At 51.9% G+C, this 23,716-nt stretch overlaps 1 protein-coding gene across 1 annotated transcript in view; it reads right to left on the bottom strand.

The window, feature by feature from the left end:
• Positions 1-23,396, bottom strand: part of LOC144507659 (EVI5-like protein) — a 371,712-nt gene extending 348,316 nt beyond the window's left edge. Inside the window, exon 1 of the mRNA XM_078234815.1 lies at positions 23,294-23,396. Coding sequence (XP_078090941.1) covers positions 23,294-23,396 — 103 coding nt within the window. The remainder of the gene's footprint in view (positions 1-23,293) is intronic.
• Between the last annotated feature and the right edge of the window lie 320 nt (positions 23,397-23,716).

The raw sequence follows: 23,716 nt of genomic DNA, 5'->3' as shown, positions 1-23,716 counted from the left end.
TGCAAAGAAGTGTACCGACAACTCAACAACGAGGAACACTACAGACAGTTACCTGCAGATCCGACCAAAGAACACACCCGTCAACTCAACACTCTGATCAAGACCTTTGATCCGGACCTTCAGAACACCCTCCGTGCTCTCATCCCACGTACTCCCCGCGTTGGAGATCTCTACTGCCTCCCGAAGATACACAAGGCAAACACACCCGGCCGTCCCATCGTATCGGGCAATGGGACCCTGTGCGAGAACCTCTCCGGCTATGTCGAGGGCATCCTGAAACCCATTGTACAAAGAACCCCCAGCTTTTGTCGCGACACGACGGACTTCCTACAGAAACTCGGCACACATGGAGCAGTTGAACCAGGAGCGCTCCTCGTCACAATGGATGTCTCAGCACTCTACACCAGCATCCCCCATGACGATGGCATTGCTGCAACGGCCTCAGTGCTCAGCGCCAACAACTGCCAGTTTCCAGATGCAATTTTACATCTCATCCGCTTCATCCTGGACCACAATATCTTCACCTTCAACAACCAGTTCTTCATCCAGACACACGGAACAGCCATGGGGACCAAATTTGCACCTCAATATGCCAACATCTTCATGCACAGGTTCGAACAAGACTTCTTCACCGCACGGGACCTTCAACCGATGCTATACACTAGATACATCGATGACATTTTCTTCCTTTGGACTCATGGTGAACAATCACTGAAACAACTCTATGATGACATCAACAAGTTCCATCCCACCATCAGGCTCACCATAGACTACTCTCCAGAATCGGTTGCATTCTTGGACACGCGCATCTCCATTAAGGACGGTCACCTCAGCACCTCACTGTACCGCAAGCCCACGGATAACCTCACGATGCTCCACTTCTCCAGCTTCCACCCTAAACACGTTAAAGAAGCCATCCCCTACGGACAAGCCCTCCGTATACACAGGATCTGCTCGGATGAGGAGGATCGCAACAGACACCTCCAGACGCTGAAAGATGCCCTCATAAGAACAGGATATGGCGCTAGACTCATTGATCAACAGTTCCAACGCGCCACAGCGAAAAACCGCACCGACCTCCTCAGAAGACAAACACGGGACACAGTGGACAGAGTACCCTTCGTTGTCCAGTACTTCCCCGGAGCGGAGAAGCTACGGCATCTCCTCCGGAGCCTTCAACATGTCATTGATGAAGACGAACATCTCGCCAAGGCCATCCCCACACCCCCACTTCTTGCCTTCAAACAACCGCACAACCTCAAACAGACCATTGTCCGCAGCAAACTACCCAGCCTTCAGGAGAACAGTGACCAAGACACCACACAACCCTGCCACAGCAACCTCTGCAAGACGTGCCGGATCATCGACACAGATGCCATCATCTCACGTGAGAACACCATCCACCAGGTACACGGTACATACTCTTGCAACTCGGCCAACGTTGTCTACCTGATACGCTGCAAGAAAGGATGTCCCGAGGCATGGTACATTGGGGAAACTATGCAGACGCTGCGACAACGGATGAATGAACACCGCTCGACAATCACCAGGCAAGACTGTTCTCTTCCTGTTGGGGAGCACTTCAGCGGTCACGGGCATTCGGCCTCTGATATTCGGGTAAGCGTTCTCCAAGGCGGCCTTCGCGACACACGACAGCGCAGAGTCGCTGAGCAGAAACTGATAGCCAAGTTCCGCACACACAAGGACGGCCTCAACCGGGATATTGGGTTTATGTCACACTATTTGTAACTCCCACAGTTGCGTGGACCTGCAGAGTTTCACTGGCTGTCTTGTCTGGAGACAATACACATCTTTTTAGCCTGTCTTGATGCTCTCTCCACTCCCATTGTTTTGTTTCTTAAAGACTGGATTAGTTGTAAGTATTCACATTCCAACCATTATTCATGTAAATTGAGTCTGTGTCTTTATAAGTTCTGTTTGTGAACAGAATTCCCACTCACCTGAAGAAGGGGCTTAGAGCCTCGAAAGCTTGTGTGGCTTTTGCTACCAAATAAACCTGTTGGACTTTAACCTGGTGTTGTTAAACTTCTTACTGTGTTTACCCCAGTCCAACGCCGGCATCTCCACATCAATGGAAGAAGCCAGAGAGTGGTTGTGGAGAATTGCTTCTCTGAGTGGAGGCCTGTGACTAGTGGTGTGCCGCAGGGATCGGTGTTGGGTCCATTGTTGTTTGTCATCTATATCAATGGTCTGGATGATAATGTGGTAAATTGGATCAGCGAGTTTGCTGATGATACAAAGATTGGAGGTGTAGTGGACAGTGAGGAAGGTTTTCAAAGCTTGCAGAGGGATTTGGACCAACTAGAAAAATGGGCTGAAAAATGGCAAATGGAATTTAACGCAGACAAGTGTGAGATAGTGAACTTTGGAAGGACAAACCAAGTAGAATGTACAGGGTAAATGGTAGGACTCTGAAGAGTGCAGTTGAACAGAGGGATCTGGGAATACAGGTACAGAATTCCCTAAAAGTGACGTCACAGGTAGATAGGGTCGTAAAGAGTGCCTTTGGTACATTGGCCTTTATAAATCGGAGTATCGAGTATAAAAGTTGGAGTGTTGTGGTAAGGTTATATAAAGGCATTGGTGAGGCCGAATTTGGAGTATTGTGTACAGTTTTGGTCACCTAGTTACAGGAAGGATGTAAATAAGATTGAAAGAGTGCAGAGAAGGTTCACAAGGATGTTGCTGGGACTTGAGAAGCTGAGTTACAGAGAGAGATTGAATAGGTTGGGACTTTATTCCCTGGAGCGTAGAAGATTGAGGGGAGATTTGATAGAGGTGTATCAGATTTTAATGGGTATAGATAGAGTGAATGCAAGCAGGCTTTTTCCGCTGAGGCTAGGGGAGAAAAAAACCAGAAGGCATGGGCTAAGGGTGAAAGGAGAAAAGTTTAAAGGGAATATTAGGAGGGGCTTCTTCACGCAGAGAGTGGTGGGAGTGTGGAATGAGCTGCCGGATAAAGTGGTAAATGCACTTTTAACATTTAAGAAAAACTTGGACGGGTTCATGGATGAGAGGGGTGTGGAGGGATATGGTCCAAGTGCAGGTCAGTGGGACTGGGCAAAAAATGGTTCGGCACAGACAAGAAGGGCCAAAAGGCCTGTTTCTGCGCTGTAATTTTCCATGGTTCTATGGTTCTATGTCCAAACGGGTGTGAACCCGTTGCCTGAAAGGGTGGTAGAAGCGGGAACCATCACAACATTGAGGGCACAGCCTTAAAATAAAGGGGGGTCAGTTTCGGACAGAGTTGAGGAGGAACGTCTTCTCTCAGAGGGTGGTGAATCTCTGGAATTCTCTGCCCACTGAAGTGGTGGAGGCTACCTCGTTGAATATGTTTAAATCACGGATAGATGGATTCCTGATCGGTAAGGGAATTAGGGGTTATGGGGAGCAGGCGGGTAAGTGGAACTGATCCACTTCAGATCAGCCATGATCTTATTGAATGGCGGGGCAGGCTCGAGGGGCTAGATGGCCTACTCCTGCTCCTATTTCTTATGTTCTTATGATTTGATTTGATTTTTTATTGTCACATGTATTAGTGAAAAGTATTGTTTCTTGCACGCTATACAGACAAAGCATACCGTTCATAGAGAGGGAATCGAGAGAGTGCAGAATGTAGAGTTACAGTCATAGCTAGGCTGCCGTTTAAGAAGCATTTAAATGAGAACTTGAAACACCGCAGCATAAAAGCTATGGACCGAGTGCAGGAAAGTGGGATGAGGATGGATAGGTGCTTGATAGCTGGCATGGACTGGATGGGCTGAAGGGCCTCTTTCCTTCTGTAAAGCTCCACAGGTGGGATTTCTCGCCCCAACACCGGAAAATCCCGTCCGAGGTCAGCGGACCTTTGCACGGTGCGTGTCCCTCCTGCCATGATTCCTGTGGCAGGCGGGACTGGAAAATTCCGCCCTATGACCCCAGGGTAACGCTCTGGGGACCCGGGTTCAAATCGCACCACGGCAGATGGAGAAATTTGAATTCAATTTTTTTTTAAAAGGAAGAAATCTGGAATTAAAATTTCGATGGTGACCGGGAAGCCATTTTCGATTGTCGTAAAAACCCACCTGGTTCACTAATGTTCCTTTAGGGAAGGAAATCTGCTGTCCTTACCCGGTCTGGCCTACATGTGACTCCAGAGCCACAGCAATGTGAGTGACTCTTAACCACCCTCTGAAATGGCCGAGCGAGACACTCGGATCAAGGGGCAATTAGGGATGGACAACAAGTGCTGATTTGTCAGATGATGCTCACGTTCCTTGAATAAAAATTAACTTTAAAAACACTATTATAAATAGTTGCCTTTTGTACTTTACAGCTTAAAACTCTGCCAAAAATTAATGGAAAAATATTTAAAATTGTACAGCTGGTCACTTCATAGTTCAAGCTGATCTAGCATGAACATTTGACACACCCATTGTTCGTGACATTAACATGCAGGTATGTAATGGGAATATAAATGTCTCATAAATAAATTGAAAATGATTTGTTATTCAGAGAGGCCTGAGATCATGTGACATAGCTTCAATCAATGTTTCTCTGTCATTAAGCTGATCTCGGTAATATTTGTGTAAATGTCAGCGCTCTTTGTGAATCCAGAGCGACAGTCGATCAAGTCTTTGGCTGGGATTTTATGACCTCGCTCGGACAAGGCTCGTAAAGTCCTGCCCGAGACCGATGGAGAATTCCGTTCTGTGAGCCTCGCCCATCCCGATTCCAGGGCGGGTGTGCCGGTAAAACTCCGGCTTTTGTCTGGATTAAGGCTGTGAAATTAGCCGAGGCTTTAGAGATATCTATAGAGAGGAATGATCTCTGCTGGATGATGTCGGCTCGGTCTTATTGAGGTTGTCAGACCGCCTGCTACAACTGGTCACAATTCAGTCATCTCGATGGTTAAAAATAAGTTAAAAAGTTTATTTATTAGTGTCACGAATAGGCTTACATTAACACTGCAATGAAGTTACTGTGAAAATCCCCCATCGCCACACTCCGGGGCCTGCTCGGATACACTGAGGTAGAATTTAGCATGGCCAATGCACTAACCAACACGTCTTTCGGTAACCAGAGCAACCGGGAAAAAAACCATGCAGACACAGGGGAGAACGTTCAAACTCCCCACAGACAGTGACCAAAGCCGGGAATTGAGCCCAGGTCCCTGGCGCTGTGAGGCAGCAGTGCTCACCACTGTACGACCGCAGGGCTAAGTCGGGTGGCAGGATGGGTGGATTGTGTCTTGGTTGTGAGTTTAGTTCCATGTGAGTGGGGTGTGAGTCGATAATTTGCACCACTTTGTTTAACAGGGACGAGAATGTCCTGTTTAACTGAAACCCAGTGGCAGTGATTGGAATGGAGACACAGGACAACTGCACCTCCCAGTGGTGAAACATCAGTACTGCCGGGAGAGAACTCGCCTCCGACAAGGCACAAGTGACAATGTTGAAAAAAAGTTTATTTATTAGTCACAAGTAGGCTTACATTAACATTGCAACGAAGTTACTGTGAAAATTCCCTCGTCACCACACACTCCGGCGCCTATTCAGGTGCACTGAGGGAGAATTTGATATGGCTAATTCACCTGCTCCATGACTTTCTCCGAAGACTAAGGAAATTTGGCATGTCAGCTACGACTCTCAACAACCTTTACAGATGCACCATAGAAAGCATTCTTTCTGGTTGTATCACAGCTTGGTATGGCTCCTGCTCTGCCCAAGACTGCAAGGAACTACAAAAGGTCGTGAATGTAGCCCAATCCATCGCGCAAACCAGCCTCCCATCCATTGACTCTGTCTACACTTCCAGCTGCCTCGGCAAAGCAGCCAGCATAATTAAGGACCCCACGCACCCCGGACATTCACTCTTCCACCTTCTTCCGTCGGGAAAAAGACACAAAAGTCTGAGGTCACGTACCAACCGACTCAAGAACAGCTTCTTCCCTGCTGCCATCAGACTTTTGAATGGACCTGCCTCGCATTAAGTTAATTTTTCTCTCCACCCTAGCTATGACTGTAACACTACATTCTACACTCTCTCGCTTCCTTCTCTATGAACGGTATGCTTTGTCTGTATAGCGCGCAAGAAACAATACTTTTCACTGTATACTAATACATGTGACAATAATAAATCAAATCAAAATCTAACCAGCATATCATAGAAATCCTACAGTACAGAAAGAGGCCATTCAGCCCATTGAGTCAGCACCGACCACAATCCCACCCAGGCCCTACCCCCATATATTTTACCCGCTAATTCCTCTAATCTACGCATCCCAGGACACTAAGGGGCAATTTTAACATGGCCAATCAACCTAACCCACACATCTTTGGACTGTGGGAGGAAACCGGAGCACCCGGAGGAAACCCACGCAGACACGAGGAGAATGTGCAAACTCCACACAGACAGTGACCCAAGCCGGGAATTGAACCCAGGTCCCTGGAGCCATGAAGCAGCAGTGCTAACCACTGTGCTACCGTGCCGCCCTAGAGCACCTGGAGGAAGCCCACGCAGAAAGTGTGCAGACTCCGCACAGACAGGGACCCAAGCTGGGAATTGAACCCAAGGTCCCGAGCACTGTGAGGCAGCAGTGCTGACCACTGTGTCACCGTGCCGCCCCTAACTCTGCTCCCTCTGAACAGAGTCAATTTAATGAAACAGAATTTCATATAATTTCACAAGGCCAGCTTTACTGCGATGGTGATAGAATCCCTATAGTGCAGAAGGAGGCCATTCAGCCCATCGAGCCTGCACCGACTCTCTGACAGTGTCCTACCTAGGCCTTCTCCCCCACCCTAACCACGTAACCATATACATTTCCCCTGGCAATCCCCCTAACGTACATATCTTTGGAGTGTGGGAGGAGAACTGGAGCACCCGGAGGAAACCCGCGCAGACCACGGGGAGTGACGTAATGGGGTTCCCGTCATTGAGAGATCCAGAACTCCATTGTGTACTTGGAGAATGATGCTCAGGAAAGCTCGCTAAACGAGGGTGTCTTTACTGTGGTGAGTTCTCTCTGATATCCTGACGTCTCTCTGTGTGTTGTTCCACATCAGATTATATCACTTCCTCACAGACATTACTTAGGGCGAGAGAAAATGGACAAATATAAAACCATTCCCCCCGCCACACCCCACCTTAATATGAACGTCCCCAGAACGAGTTCAACTTCAACAACAACTGGAGTGACCCAGCGATGAGGGGGGACTGCCTCAATCCCCATTAACCCTGGCCCAATCAGTCGGATAGTCACTACCACGAACAAACTCAGGCGGGCTGGATGGAAGTCGTGGCTTTGGGAATGGTTGACGGCAAACTCCTGGTGTCTTCAACTTCACGCACACGGTTCAACCAGCATTGACTTGGGAACTGGAGGTTGTCTCTGTGCTCGGACAGAGAGTGAGGTGTGGACTTTCTGAATGGTGTCTGGTGGAGTGGGGGAGGGGCGGTGAGGAGGGAGGGGGGTGAGGGGGGTGAGGGGGGAATGGGGGCGCGAGTCGCAGGAATATACAGACTGGGTACAGCTGAACATCCACTCTCAAGGCTGCAATCTTGGCGGGTGTTTTTCCAACCAGTAACTGGTCTGCACGTCTCCTCCAGATTACGGGGGAAGATTTTGAGCCTGGAATCTCCGTCCGTGGGAATGTCGATACGCGCTCAAAATCTGGAGACACTCAGAAAACACGATAAAATAAAGTTTATTTATTAGTTTCACAAGTAGGCTTACGTTAACACTGCAATGAAGTTACTGTGAAAATCCCCCAGGTCGTCACACTCCGATCCCTGTTCGGGTTACACTGAGGGAGAATTTAGCACGGCCAATGCACCCTAACCAGCACGTCTTTCAGACTGTGGGAGGAAACCGGAGCACCCGGAGGAAACCCAGGCAGACACGGCGAGAACGTGCAGACTCCGCACAGACAGTGACCCAAGCCGGGAATCTACCCCAGGTCCCTGGCACTGTGAGGCAGTGCTGACCACTGTGCCACCAGGCCGCCCAATAAGCAACTCCAGCCCCCTCGCCGGTGGAGTGGCGTGAAACCCGCCCCCGAACCCCAAGTAAGACATTTGAATATATTAGTGTGTCATTAGTGAGCACTCTCTCCAGGACTTTCCCCTGACTGGATATTCAGTGTGACGTCACACTGGCACCATTTGCAACTGCTCTACATAACCGTGAACCTTCACTTCATGCACCTTCACCCCCGAGGGGCGGGGGGGAGTCTTGGAGGTGAGCTCTCAGGCAGCCAGCACCCTCCCTGGTTGAGGGGCAACCCAAGAGGACACAGATAACTCAGGGTCAGGGATGGGGGTCCCAGAATCGCCATTTCAGGGAGAGGGGTGATGCGCATCAATTTGACACGAGGCACAAAGCTTCGGTAAAAGAAGGCTTTTATGAACTAACAATGGAACTATCAGAACTTTAACACACTATCCCAGACTGAAGAGGTCCCGCCCGAGCAGGGGGTCTTATACCTCTCCCAGGAGGTGGAGCCCGACTGGGATGTGCCACAACAGTTACAACCACAGGTGTATCAATCCCACCCTAGCCCAACAACAACATTAGAACAACCCAACAACAACATTGGAACAATCCCACAGTGGGAACCAATGATGGTTCACCACATTCACCCCTCCTTTGAGAACAAAGGCCGGCGGGGTACGAAAACAGACTAAAATGTCAACAGATTATAAATTCAGACGGTCTGGAGGACCGCACTGTCGTTGTGACCTCCTCAATACCGGCGGTGACACCGGAGTAGGCACTTGCGGTGGCGTTCTCCCCAAAACGGCGTCCAGCTGTTCTCCCACGGACTCACAGGCCGGTTGACCCTGAGGTGACGGTAGTGCAGGGGATCCTGACACATTCTGCGGTGGCGACGATCTTCGGGGCTCAGGCAAGCTGTGCATTGGAGTAAAACTGTTAAGCACTGGTCCCGGTGCTGTCCGCACCACGTCTGGGGGAGAAATAAGGGATAAGGGATTCGTCACTGGGGGTATGGGAGCGACAGGAGTTGCTACGTCCCCTGCGGGCGCCAAGTCTCGGATCGAGACTGTGTCCTCTCGCCCGTCAGGATATGCCACATAGGCATACTGAGGGTTGGCGTGGAGGAGGTGGACCTGTTCGACCAAGGGGTCGGACTTGCGGGCCCTTACATGTCGCCGCAGGAGGACGGATCCTGGGTACGTCAACCAGGCTGGTAAAGATATCCCCGAGGACGACTTCCGAGGGAATGAGAACATCCTCTCGTGGGGAGTAGCATTGGTTGCCGTACACAGGAGGGAGCGAATGGAGTGAAGCGCATTTGGGAGGACCTCCTGCCAATGGGAGACTGGAAGGCCTTTGGACTTCAGCGCCAATAGGACAGCCTTCCAGACTGTAGCATTCTCTCGTTCCACCTGTCCATTACCCCTAGGGTTGTAACTCGTGGTCCTACTAGAGGCAATCCCGTATGAGAGCAGGAATTGCCTCAAGTCATTACTCATGAACGACGAGCCCCTGTCGCTATGGATATAGCTGGGGTACCCGAACAGGGTAAAAAGATCACGGAATGCCTTGATCACCGTGGCAGCCGACGTGTCCGCGCAGGGGACAACAAACGGGAACCGGGAGTACTCATCTATTATGTTCAGAAAGTACACGTTCCGATCTGTTGAGGGAAGGGGGCCCTTAAAATCCACACTCAGCCTCTCGAAGGGGCGAGTGGCCTTGACCAAATGTGCCCGGTCAGGTCGGTAAAAGTGCGGTTTGCATTCCGCGCAAATCCGACAGCTCATTGTCACCGACCTGACGTCCTCCACCGAGTAAGGCAGGTTGCGGACTTTGACAAAATGGTAGAGCCGAGTGACCCCAGGATGTCACAGGTCATTATGGAGGGCGTTCAAGTGATCCTCCTGCGTAATAGCGCATGTTCCGCGCGAGAGGGCATCCGAGGGCTCATTGAGTTTCCCTGAACGATACATGATGTCGTAGTTATAGGTGGAGAGTTCAATTCTCCACCGCAAGATCTTATCATTCTTGATCTTGCCCCTCTGCGTGTTGTTGAACATGAACGCCACGGACCGCTGGTCCGTGATCAGGGTGAACCGCCTTCCCGCCAGGTAATGGCGCCAGTGTCTGACGGCCTCCACAATGGCCTGGGCCTCCTTTTCCACCGCTGAATGCCAAATTTCGGGGCCTTGGAGGGTGCGGGAAAAAAACGCGACGGGCCTGCCCGCCTGGTTTAGTGTGGCGGCCAGGGCGAAATCAGATGCATCGCTTTCCACCTGAAAAGGGATGGATTCGTCTACCGCGTGCATCGTGGCTTTCGCGATGTCGTGTTTCAATTCCTTGAAGGCCAATTGGGCCTCTGGCATGAGTGGAAAAGTCGTGGACTTAATAAGCGGACGGGCTTTGTCCGCGTAGTTGGGGACCCATTGCGCATAATAGGAGAAGAAGCCTAGGCATCTTCTCAGTGCTTTTGCACTAGCGGGCAAGGGAAGTTCAGCAAGGGGGCGCATACGGTCTGGATCAGGGCCAATGACCCCGTTTTCCACCACGTATCCCAGGATGGCTAACCGGCGCGTACGGAATACACACTTCTCCCTGTTGTAGGTCAAATTCAGGCGAGATGCAGTGCGTAAAAAGTTCTGGAGATTTGTGTCATGGTCCTGCTGATCACGGCCGCAGATGGTGACATTATCCAGGTACGGGAAGGTAGCCCGCAGCCTGTTCTGGTCCACCATTCGGTCCATAGCACGCTGGAAGACCGAGACCCCATTGGTGACACCAAATGGAACCCTAAGGAAATGATACAGACGACCATCCTCCTCAAAGGCCGTGTACTGTCGGTCCTCTGGGCGAATGGGGAGTTGGTGGTAAGCGGACTTAAGGTCTATGGTGGAGAACACCCGGTACTGCGCAATCTGATTGACCATATCAGATATGCGCGGGAGGGGATACGCATCCAGCTGCGTATATCGATTAATGCTCTGACTGTAATCAATGACCATCCGGGGTTTGTTCCCGCTCTTGACCACCACAACCTGTGCTCTCCACGGACTAACACTGGGCTGTATGATCCCTTCTTTGAGGAATCGCTGAACCTCAGATCTGATGAAGATCCGATCTTCAGTGCTGTAACGCCTACTTTTAGTAGCGATGGGCTTGCAGCCTGGTACCAGATTCTGAAATAAGGAGGGTGTGGTGATCTTTAACGTAGAAAGATTGCAGGCGGGGCGCTTTGGACAATTTGGAGACTGCAGCTGTTCCCCCACTGTCAGCGAAGGGAGTAGCCCACCGTACTGTAGGATCTCACTCTTCATGTGGACCATAAAGTTTAGTCTGAGGAGAATTGGTGCGCAAAGATGCGGCAACACAAGGAGCCTGAATCGCTCGTAAATTGTGCCTTGCACTTTCAAAGTTACCACACAACGTCCTAGCACAGCGACAGACCGGGACCTTGATGCCATAGAGATTGTCTGTTTGGCAGGTTGAATCTGGAGTCCACACCTCTTCACAGTGTCAGGGTGAATAAAGCTCTCAGTGCTCCCGCTGTCAAACAGACAATAAATTGCACGACCATTTACCTGTATATCCATCATCGAACAATCAAGCCTGTGATGCTTAGCCTGGTTCAGGGTGATCGACGCCACCGTTGGTCCGTGAACGTCACTGCAGGCAGCTGAGGTCGATGCTGAGGACCCCTGCTGGTCGCTCATGGTCATCGTCGACCAAAATGGCCGCCCCCATGAATCGCACATGGGTGAGGGCGCCAAACGTAGCGACTCCTGGTGGTCATCCTCCTCCGACTCCGTCGACCGCAATGGCATCGTCCTGGACTCGCACGTGGACGAACCCCGTGAGTACTTCGACGACGATGGTGATGATCCCCGTTCCGAAAGGTCACAGGCCGCACTGCCGTTCTTGGGCTTCGATCTGCACACCTTCGCATAATGCCCTTTTTTACCGCATGAGGTACAGACTACCGCTTTAGCGGGACACTCTTGTCGTGGATGTTTGGCTCCTCCGCAGAAGTAGCATCGCGGGCCGCATGGGGCTGCAGCCGTCGTCTGGTCCACATGGGAGCACGCCATAACACTGCACTTCGAGCCCGTGGGGCGAGGAGGGATTTGCGACTGCTCCTGCCACATTGTCTCCACGTGGTCCTCTGGATACAGGACCAAGCTCTTCGAAGCCGCCTCAAGCATTTCAGCTAATTCCATAGCTTGGGTCAGGTTGAGATTTCCCTTTTCTAGCAGCTTGAGACGGATGTATGAAGACCCGACCCCGGCCACAAACGCATCTCGGGCGAGGTCATACATGTACTGCTCAGCCGACACAGCTTTGCAGTCACAGCCCCTGGCAAGCTGCAAGAGCTCATTGGCGTAATCCTCCATGGTTTCGCCCGACTGCCGACGTCGTGTAGCGAGGAGGTAACGAGCGTGGATCTCGTTAGGAGGTTTCGTATAGCGCTTTTTTAAAAGCTCGAGGGCCCTCGGGTAAGTGGTGGCCGCACGGATCGCGAGGTAGTCTGTGTCGCTTACCCTCGCATGGAGGACCCGGAGTCTGTCATCATCTGTGGTGACCGCTGCGGAGGCTGCCAGGTAGTCCACAAAACATTTCAACCAGTGGTCGAAGGTGTTAGAAGCGCCCACCGCACGTGGATCTAGCGTCAGACGTTCTGGCTTTAGGATTTGCTCCATACTCTCCTTTCTTTTTTCTTCGGGAAGAGGTCCCGCCCGAACAGGGGGTCTTATACCTCTCCCAGGAGGCGGAGCCCGACTGGGATGTGCCACAACAGTTACAACCACAGGTGTATCAATCCCACCCGAGCCCAACAACAACATTAGAACAACCCAACAACAACATTAGAACAATCCCACAGTGGGAACCAACGATGGTTCACCACAAGGTGTTGGCAGGGGTCACTTGCAGGTCTTACCATGTCACGGCACCCTTGGCAATAAAGGGGTTGTGAAGGCTGGTATGTCGGCAGTGCTTCCCCTGTCCTTCTACTTCCTGGGTTCCTGTCCATATCACAGCTGAGGAAGTGCCCTGTCTTCCCGGGGGCTGACCAGAAGGTGGAACGAACTTGAAAACAAGAGGCTCAGCACTGAGGGGTGAGGGGGGGTGCGACGTGGCGACTGAGTTAGCTGGATGAGGTCCCATGAGAGGCCAGGCTGTCAGGACAGTGTGGGAGATTCAGGAATGGGCTGTGTCTCCCCTCACGCGGGCCTGAAGGGCTTGCTCTCAGGGACAGGATGACTGCAGTGTGATTGGAACCCACAGTCAGGCAGTGGTGTGAGGACAAAGGGAAGATGCTGCCCAGGAGACCAAAACCTTTTGTCGGGGGTGCCTGCGTGTAACGTACAGAACGCAATGGGTCGCGGAAGGCCGCTCAGCTCTGCACCTCCTGTGACCCGGGGGAAACAGGGTGCCCCCTGGGAATGCGCTGGACATGCTAATTGCTGGCCTCGCAATTCACCTCATCCTCCACAAGAGGCCGACACTGGGCTGATCAGCCACCCCGGCCTCCCCTCGCTCACGGTTATGCCAATGCGTGCCATGCAGCCAAACATGCAGCCACTCAGTGGAGGCCGACTGTTAACCCTTTGCAAGTCGATGTCCCAGGCATTGAGCTGACATTCCCAGGAAGGCTGCAACATCACACGGACAACACTGATGTGGCCCTCCCCCAATGCAATGCGTGATGGTGATGTCTACAATCACACTCCCCAATCAAGGTCAGGACGGGGTGTATCGGGGAGGCTCCCCCGTCAGGATACAAATACTGGTCACATGCAGCCACTCGACTGCCTGCCCGCTAGCTCGGAGCCAGGTTTCTTTGGTAGGGGGGGGTGGGGTGGGACGGGGTCAGGGGGCTGGTGTTGGTTGGGAGCTGGGGGAATGCAGGCGTTTGGTACCACTGACACTCTGGTGGATCCACACAATCCCACCCAGGCCCTATTCCCGCAACCCCATGCATTTACCCTGCTAGTCCCCCTGACACTAAGGGGCAATTTTAGCATGGCCAATCCATCAAACCCGCACGTCTTTGGACTGTGGAGGAAACCGGAGCGCCCGGAGGACACGGGGAGAACGTGCAAACTCCGCACAGACAGTGACCCAAGCCGGGAATCGAACCTGGGCCCCTGGCGCTGTGAGGCAGCAGTGCTAACCACCGTGCCGTGAGAAGTGGTTATAGTGCCCGTGTGGAGGGTGCGAGGAGTGGCATTGAAGCACCTACCATTGGGTGCCAGAGGAATCAAGGGATGAGGGTCGGGACTCTAACATGGACCATTATAGCTCACTGTGGTCCTCCCCATCTTTACAGCGCATGTCCAGAGGATCCTGGAGCCTGTCGTGCTGGCTATCCTACTTATTGGCACAGAGCAGCAGCAGAGACCCCGAAGTGCCGTGACACCGGGGTGGGACCAGAGCCCTGTGGAGGAGGGAGGGGCTGGGTCTGTCGCTGTTCCACGAGCAGCACTGCACAAGCATGAGCCTCCGAGGCTGTGGGGATTCACACATTGGTTGTCGTACCTGCAGACGTCAGAGAGTGCTGTAGAAGGCTGTGCCTGTGCTGGGGGACAGTGGACCACCTCTGGCAGACCCTGCAACAGCTGAGACCACATGGAATGGGAGTTCACCACAGCCTGTGGCCCTGAAACTCAAAGCCACTCTGAATTTCTACACAAGTGGCTTATTCCAGCACAGCACGGCCAACCTGTGTGACATCTCCCAGCCAACCACACCCTGTTTAGGAACCAGGTCAGAAACTCCAAGGTAAAGTTCAAAATACTTTTCACTGTATGCTAATACACGTGACAATAATAAATCAAAGATATGAAGCAAAGTGCAGGGGTAAATGGGCCATTTTGGCCCATTTTCGCACGAGTGGAGTGCGATCAGGGTTAGTGCTGGGGTTTCAGCCTTTCTATATTAATGACATAGTTTTTTAAAAATTTATTAGTCATAAGTAGGCTTACATTAACACTGCAATGAAGTTACTGTGAAATTCCCCCAGTCATCATAGTCCAGCACCTGTTCGGGTCAATGCACCTAACCAGCACATCTTTGAGAGGAAACCAGAGCACCTGGAGGGAACCCACTCAGACAGGGGGAGAATGTGCAAACTCCACACAAACAGTGACCCAAGCCAGGAATTGAACCAGGGTCCCTCGTGCTGTGAGGCAGCAGTGCTAACCACTGTGCCACCGTGCTGCTTACATTATGAAGTTAGACTGGAACTTGTGAAGATAAGGTGTTTCACTCCAGGTGTGATTCCACTCACATACTTTTATCAAAACTAACTTTATTTAACAACACAATTTAATCATAACAAGAAGAATTAACTCAATCTTTACCCTTCTACTCAGGGTAGAACCCTGTGGTGAACCATCATTGGTTCACCACTGGGGGTTGTTATTATGTTACTGTTGGGCTAGGGTGTTGTTACTGTGGGGGTTGTACAATGTTGTTGGGTTAGGGTGTTTACCTGTTATAAGTGGTATCATGGCACATTCCAGTGGGGTCCCGCCTCCGGTGGCGAGGTATAAGACCCTCTGCTCCGGCAGGACCCCTTCAGTCTGAACTGGTGTATTCGTGTTAGTAGTTCCATTGTTACACAATAAAAGCCTTCAATATCGAAGCCTTGGTTCCACGTGCTTAATTGTCGCGCATCAATTTTATTGTGTAACAGAAAACTCACAGCTGTACAAAAAAAGAGTATGGAACAGATCTTAAAACCGGATCGTCTGACACTGGACCCACGTGCGGTCGGTGCCGCTAACACATTCGACCATTGGTGGAAGTGTTTCGAGGACTACCTGGCAGCCTCGGTAGCTATCACTACAGACAGTGATAAACTCCAGGTCCTCCACGCAAGGGTAAGCGACACGATTTATCTCGCCATTCGTGCAGCTCCCACTTACCCGGGTGCCGTCGAGCTCCTAAAAAAACGATACACGAAGCCACCCAACGAGATACACGCTCGTTACCTCCTCGCTACACGACGTCGGCAGTCGGGCGAAACCATGGAGGACTACGCCAATGAGCTCCTGCAGCTTGCCAGGGGTTGCGATTGTAAAGACGTATCAGCCGAACAATATATGTACGACCTCGCCCGAGACGCGTTCGTAGCAGGGGTAGGGTCCTCGTACATCAGGCTTAAATTGCTGGAAAAGGGGAAACTCGACTTGACCCAAGCAATGGAGATGGCTGTGATGCTGGAATCGGCGTCGAAGAGCTTGGCGCTGTACCCCGAGGACCACGTGCAGTCAACGTGGCTGGAGCAAGCTCAGCTCCCTCCTCGCCCCGCTAACCCGCGCTCCCAGATCGATCCGACGACGGCGGCAGCTCCAGGTGGCCAGCGATGCTATTTTTGTGGTGGGGCCAAGCATCCACGGCAACAGTGTCCGGCAAGAACGGCAATCTGCAGCCAGTGCGGTAAAAAAGGCCACTACGGCAAAGTCTGCAGGTCCAAGCCTAAAAACGGCAGTGCAGCTTGTAACCCTCCAGAACGGAGACAATCTCCTTCGGCGTCGCAGTACCCACGAGGTCCGACCACGTGCGAACCCAGGACGGCGCCATCGTGGCTGACGGAGGAGGAGGAAGACCACCAGGAGTTGCTGCGTTTGGCGCCCTCGCCCACGTGCGATTCATGGGGGCGGCCATCATGGTCCACGACGACTAGGAGCGACCAGCAGGGGTCCTCAGCATCAACATCGGCAGCATGCAGTGACGCCCAGGGGCCAACGGTGGCGTCGATCTCCCTGGACCAGACCAGGCACTACAGACTTGAAAATTCCATGATGGATATAAAGGTTAGTGGTCGAACTGTGAATTGTCTGTTTGACAGTGGGAGCACCGAAAGTTTCATACACCCTGAAACTGCTAAAAGGTGTGGACTCCGGGTTCTCCCTGCCAAGCAGACAATTTCCATGGCATCACGGTCCCGGTCTGTACCGATCCAAGGACGATGTATGGTAACTCTTGAGGTACAGGGCACAATTTACGAGCAATACAGGCTCCTTGTGTTACCTCACCTTTGTGCGCCAATTCTCCTCGGACTAAACTTTATGGTCCACATGAAGAGTGTGATCCTACGGTACGGTGGGCCACTCCCTTCACTGGCAGTAGGGAATCAGCCGCAGCCTCCAAATTGCCCAAAGCGCCCCGCATGCAATCTATCCACCCTGAAAATCACTACACCATCCCTTTTTAAAAATCTGGTACCTGGCTGCAAGCCCATCGCTACTAAAAGTAGGCGTTACAGCGCTGAGGACCGGATCTTTATTAGATCTGAGGTTCAGCGGCTCCTCAAGGAAGGGATCATACAGGCCAGTGCTAGTCCGTGGAGAGCGCAGGTCGTGGTAGTCAAAAGCGGGAACAAACCTCGGATGGTCATCGACTATAGTCAGACCATTAATCGTTATACGCAGCTGGATGCGTATCCTCTCCCGCGCATTTCTGATATGGTCAATCAGATTGCGCAGTACCGAGTGTTTTCTACCATAGACCTTAAGTCCGCCTACCATCAACTCCCCATCCGCCCAGAGGACCGACAATATACGGCTTTTGAGGCGGATGGTCGTCTATACCAATTCCTCAGGGTTCCATTTGGTGTCACCAATGGGGTCTCGGTCTTCCAGCGTGCTATGGACCGAATGGTGGACCAGAACGGGTTGCGGGCTACCTTCCCGTACCTGGATAACGTCACCATCTGCGGCCATGACCAGCAGGACCACGACACGAATCTCCAACACTTTCTGCGCACTGCATCTCGCCTGAATCTGACCTATAACAGGGAGAAGTGCGTATTCCGTACGCGCAGGTTAGCCATCCTCGGATACGTGGTGGAAAACGGGGTCATTGGCCCTGATCCAGACCGTATGCGCCCACTTACTGAACTTCCCTTGCCCGCTAGCACGAAAGCACTGAGGAGATGCCTCGGGTTCTTTTCGTATTATGCACAGTGGGTCCCCAACTACGCGGACAAAGCTCGTCCGCTCATTAAGTCCACGACCTTCCCACTTACGCCGGAGGCCCAATTGGCCTTCAAGGTTTTGAAAAGCGACATCTCGAAAGCCACGATGCACGCGGTGGATGAATCCATCCCTTTCCAGGTGGAGAGTGATGCATCTGATTTCGCCCTAGCCGCCACACTAAACCAGGCAGGCAGGCCCGTCGCGTTCTTTTCCCGCACCCTTCAAGGCCCCGAAATTCGGCACTCAGCGGTGGAGAAGGAGGCTCAGGCCATTGTGGAGGCAGTCAGACACTGGCGCCATTACTTGGCAGGGAAGCGGTTCACCCTGATCACGGATCAACGATCTGTGGCGTTTATGTTCAGCAACACGCAGAGGGGCAAGATCAAGAACGATAAGATCTTGCGGTGGAGAATTGAGCTCTCCACCTATAATTACGATATTATGTATCGTCCAGGGAAGCTCAATGAGCCCTCGGATGCCCTCTCGCGCGGAACATGCGCCATCATGCAGGAGGACCGCTTGAAGGCTCTCCACAATGATCTGTGTCATCCTGGAGTCACCAGACTCTACCACTTCGTCAAAGCCCGCAACCTGCCCTACTCGGTGGAGGATGTCAGGTCAGTGACGAGAAGCTGTCGGATTTGCGCAGAATGCAAACCACACTTTTATCGACCAGACCGGGCACAATTGGTCAAGGCCACTCGCCCTTTTGAGAGGCTGAGTGTGGATTTTAAGGGCCCCCTTCCCTCAACGGACCGGAATGTCTATTTCCTCAACATAATAGACGAGTATTCCCGGTTTCCGTTTGTTGTCCCCTGTGCGGACACGTCGACTGCCACCGTCATCAAGGCATTCAGTGAGCTTTTTACCCTGTTCGGGTACCCCTGCTACATTCATAGCGACAGGGGCTCGTCGTTCATGAGCAACGACTTGAGGCAATTCCTGCTCTCATTCGGGATTGCCTCTAGTAGAACCACGAGCTACAACCCTAGGGGTAACGGACAGGTGGAAAGGGAGAATGCTACAGTCTGGAAGGCTGTCCTACTGGCACTGAAATCCAGGGGCCTTCCAGTCTCCCGTTGGCGGGAGGTCCTTCCAAATGCGCTCCATTCTATCCGCTCCCTCCTGTGTACGGCAACCAATGTTACTCCCCACGAGAGGATGTTCTCATTCCCTCGGAAGTCGTCCTCGGGAACCTCATTGCCAGCCTGGTTGACGTACCCAGGACCCGTCCTTCTGCGGCGACATGTGAGGGCTCGCAGGTCCGACCCCTTGGTCGAACCGGTCCAACTCCTCCACGCCAACCCTCAGTATGCCTATGTGGCATATCCTGACGGGCGAGAGGACACTGTCTCCATTAGAGACCTGGCGCCCGCAGGGGACGTAGCAACTCCTGTCGCTCCTATTCCCCCAGTCACGAATCCACTACTCCTCATTGCTTCCCCAGACGTGGCGCGGTCAGCACCGGGACCAGTGCATAACACTTTTACTCCCATGTACAGCTTGCCTGAGACTCGGAGATCGGCGCCACCATCATCACCACCACCACCAAAGGTTCCAGGATCCCCTGCACCATCGCCTCACCAGGGCCAGCCGGCCCGGGAGTCCTTGAGGGGACAGCCAGACGTTGTTTTGGAAAGAACGCCACCGCAAGCACCTGCTCCGGTTTCGCAACCGGTGTTGAGGAGATCACAGCGTCGGTGCGGTCCTCCAGACCGTCTGGACTTGTGAATTCTGTTTATATGACCTGTTTTTTTTCTTGCACCCCGCCACCTTTTGTTCTTAAAGGAGGGGTGAATGTGGTGAACCATCGTTGGTTCACCACTGGGGGTTGTTATTATGTTACTGTTGGGCTAGGGTGTTGTTACTGTGGGGGTTGTACAATGTTGTTGGGTTAGGGTGTTTACCTGTTATAAGTGTTATCATGGCACATTCCAGTGGGGTCCCGCCTCCGGTGGCGAGGTATAAGACCCTCTGCTCCGGCAGGACCCCTTCAGTCTGAACTGGTGTATTCGTGTTAGTAGTTCCATTGTTACACAATAAAAGCCTTCAATATCGAAGCCTTGGTTCCACGTGCTTAATTGTCGCGCATCAAACCCTCAAGAGTATTAACAGGCAGAGAGATCTGGGTGTACAGATCCACCGATCACTGAAAGTGGCAACGCAGGTGGATAAAGATGTCATGAAAGCATAGGGCATACTTACCTTCATCGGTCGGGGCATTGAGTATAAAAGTTGGCAGGTCATGCTGCAGCTGTACAGATCCTTAGTTAGGCCTCATTTAGAATGTTGTGTACAATTCTGGTTGCCACACTACCAGAAGGATGTGGATGCTTTGGAGAGGGTACAGAAGAGGTTTACCAGGATGTTGCCTGGTCTGGAGGGTATTAGCTATGAGGAAAGGTTGGATAAACTCTGTTTGTTCTCACTGGAATGATGCAGGTTAAGGGGTGACCTGATAGAGGTTTACAAAATTGTGAGGAGCATGGACAGAGTGGATAGTCAGATGCTCTTTCCTAGGGTAGAAAAGTCAAGTACTGGGGGACATGGGTTTAAGGTGCGTGGGGAAAAGTTTAGAGGAGATGTGCAAGAAAAGTTTTTACACAGAGGGTGGTGAATGTCTGGAACGTGCTGCCCAGGGAGGGGGTGGGAGCAGGTACGATAGCAGCATTTAAGGGGCAACTAGACGAATACATGAATAGGATGGGAATGGAAGGATACGGACTCCGTAAGCGCATACGGTTTTAGTTTAGGCAAGCATCCATGATTGGTGCAGGCTTGGAGGGCCGAAGGGCCTGTTCCTGTGCTGTACTGTTCCTTGTTCTTTGTTCTTTTATCAATTGAAATACTTAAACGTGATGAGATACAATTCTTAACTGCTAGCTATTTCTATTAGTTCCAATTTAAGCAATATTCCTCTTATAGACTTAAACTCCTCTTCAAAATCAGTTGGAAAAACACACAGGTTTAGGTGAGTTACTGGTCCTCAAGCCTTTTAACCCCTCTGGGCAGAGATACAGAGAGACACATGTCTTCAGACCCTCAGACAGCAGCCTCCAGAGGAAGACCTGTCTTCACACAGCAGAACTCCAGAGGGAGAGAGAAGCAATATCACCCCCCCGGAGGGTCTCCCGCATCATTGCAGTCTGCTGTGCTCTCCACAACTTGTGCTACAGAGGGGAGACCAGCTGGGCCCGGAGGAGATGAAAGAGTGCCACATTTCCTTGGCTGAGGAAGATGTCAAGGAGGGCGGTGAGGGTGACCACGCAGAGGAGGAGGCAGAAGAAGCCCGGGCAATGGGCAGGACCCGACTGGGCCGACGCGCTAGGAATGGCCTCATTGTGTCTCACTTCAGGGATGGGCAGGACAAGGAGCGACTCGCTCTCTCACCATGGACACCAACATCTCACCAGTGATGTGGTGCCAGTAGTGTGCTCCCATGTTGTAGCCCAGTGTCATGGGCAGAGTGCTGAAGCTATTGGTCAGACTCTGTGGGTGATGAGTTGTATTGAGGACAGAGCGATGCTCCTCTCCCCCTCAGCGATATGTCTGACTCCAGCCTGACAGAGAGCCTCACGTGTCCGAACATCGAATGGGCTTATTATAGGACTCAGAAACGTGGGATGCACAGTGTTTACTCCAGGCCCCACCCACATCAGGGATCCTGGTGTTCACATCCATCTTACAGCCGAGGTGTGCAGCTTAGCATCACCTCGACAGCCCCTGGCTTCGAGGTCACTGGAGGACAGTATTAGACATGAGAGGGGTTTGCTTTGATGGAGGGGGGTTGGGGGTTCCATGAAGAGGAGTGTGGGGGTGGGGGGGGGAGGTGTTCACTCTTCCATGCCAGCAGCAGCACCTTCTTACTGCATCGTTGGTGTGGGCACTGCCATCCTCACACTCAACAGGAACTGCCTCGTTCAGCGTGGGTCAGCGGAAACAGACAGGCTCTGTGGGTAAATTTTAATGACAAACATAAGAACATAAGAACTAGGAGCAGGAGTGGGCCATCTGGCCCCTTGAGCCTGCTCCGCCATTCAATAAGATCATAGCTGATCTTTTTGTGGACTCAGCTCCACTTACCCGCCCATTCACCATAACCCTTAATTCCTTTACTGTTCAAAAATTTATCTATCCTTTCCTTAAAAACATTCAATGAGGTAGCCTCAACTGCTTCACTGGGCAGGGAATTCCACAGATTCACAACCCTTTGTGTGAAGAAGTTCCTTCTCAACTCAGTCCTAAAACTGCTTTCCTTTATTTTGAGGCTATGCCCCCTAGTTCTAGTTTTACCCGCCAGTGGAAACAACTTCCCTGCTTCTATCTTATCTATTCCCCTCATAATCTTATATGTTTCTATAAGATCTCCCCTCATTCTTCTGAATTCCAATGAGAAGAGCCCCAGTCTACTCAGCCTCTCCTCATAAGCCAACCCTCTCAACTCTGGAATCAACCTAGTGAATCTCCTCTGCACCCCCTCCAGTGCCAGTATATCCTTTCTCAAGTAAGGAGACCAAAACTACACAGTACTCCAGGTGTGGCCTCACCAGCACCTTATACAGCTGCAACATAACCTCGCTGTTTTTAAACTCGATCCCTCTAGCAATGAAGGACAAAATTCCATTTGCCTTCGTAATTACCTGCTGCACCTGCAAACCAAATCCTTGAGATTCCTACAAAATGACACCCAGGTCCCTCTGCACAGCAGCATGCTGCAATTTTTTACTATTTAAATAATAGTCCATTTTGCTGTTATTCCGACCAAAATGGATGACCTCACATTTACATTTGATACAATGGTGACTGATCTACACTGGTGCCGATGTTCACCCATGCCCATTAAGTGCATACAGTTTGTGAATCTTCCACATCCTTCCACTATGTCGAGGTGCCTTCCCAGGATCCACAGCTGAGGTTGAGGTGACCGACTGACTGCCATGCCCTGTTGCCTGAGATGATCTTGGAGGGTGTCCTGTGGGGTGGTGTGGTGGGGGGGGGGGGGGGAGGGCGGGGAGCGGAAGGGTGTCCTTGCGGGTGCTTGCAGGTCCAGGCCTGCTTTCGGGCAGCACGGATGTTTGACTGCTGCCCCCCTCTGTGTCAGGGGCTGGAGGTGTGTGGCTCGCAGGGAGGGGGGGTGGGGGGGTGTCAGTGGGTTGGAGGCACCCCGTCTCCCCGGCAGGAAGGCCCCGGGCTGTACTCCTGCTGATCTTCTTCCCTTCAGGTTAATGGGGGCCCCATGGGAGAGAGGGGCAGCTGGAGTGAGACCCAGAAGCCCCACCATGCCTTGTTGCTGACACTTGTGAGTTCCCACGTGCCCCAGTAGAGTTCACGGCCCCGGACATGGAGGTCATGACCTGAGCCATGGTGCGGACATCTGCTGCCATGGAGTTCACGTCCTGCGGCAAGCTCGCCATCCTTGCGGTGCTGGCCTCAGTGCGCTATAGTGATAGCATCACCTCCTCGGACAGAAGGTAATGGGACTCCTCCAGTCAACCTTGCAGTTCAAGGAGGGACGCTGTCACTCCTTCCTGATAGTTGCAACTCTGCTGATATAAACAGGGCCTAGTTTTAAGGCTGATAAAATTGGATATCCTAAATTAAAGAATTGGGCATATTAAAATCAAACACAGTCAAACCTCGGGCAGGCCAATTGTACAAATACACAAACGTGTCTGGGCCTGACCCACCAACCACCCATCAAAGGTCGTTACAATCTACTGAGACTTAGCAGGAG

The sequence above is a fragment of the Mustelus asterias genome, chromosome 19 (assembly GCF_964213995.1).
Source record: "Mustelus asterias chromosome 19, sMusAst1.hap1.1, whole genome shotgun sequence".
Classification (NCBI taxonomy): Eukaryota; Metazoa; Chordata; class Chondrichthyes; order Carcharhiniformes; family Triakidae; genus Mustelus; species Mustelus asterias.
This window is presented reverse-complemented; position numbering and strand designations above follow the sequence as displayed.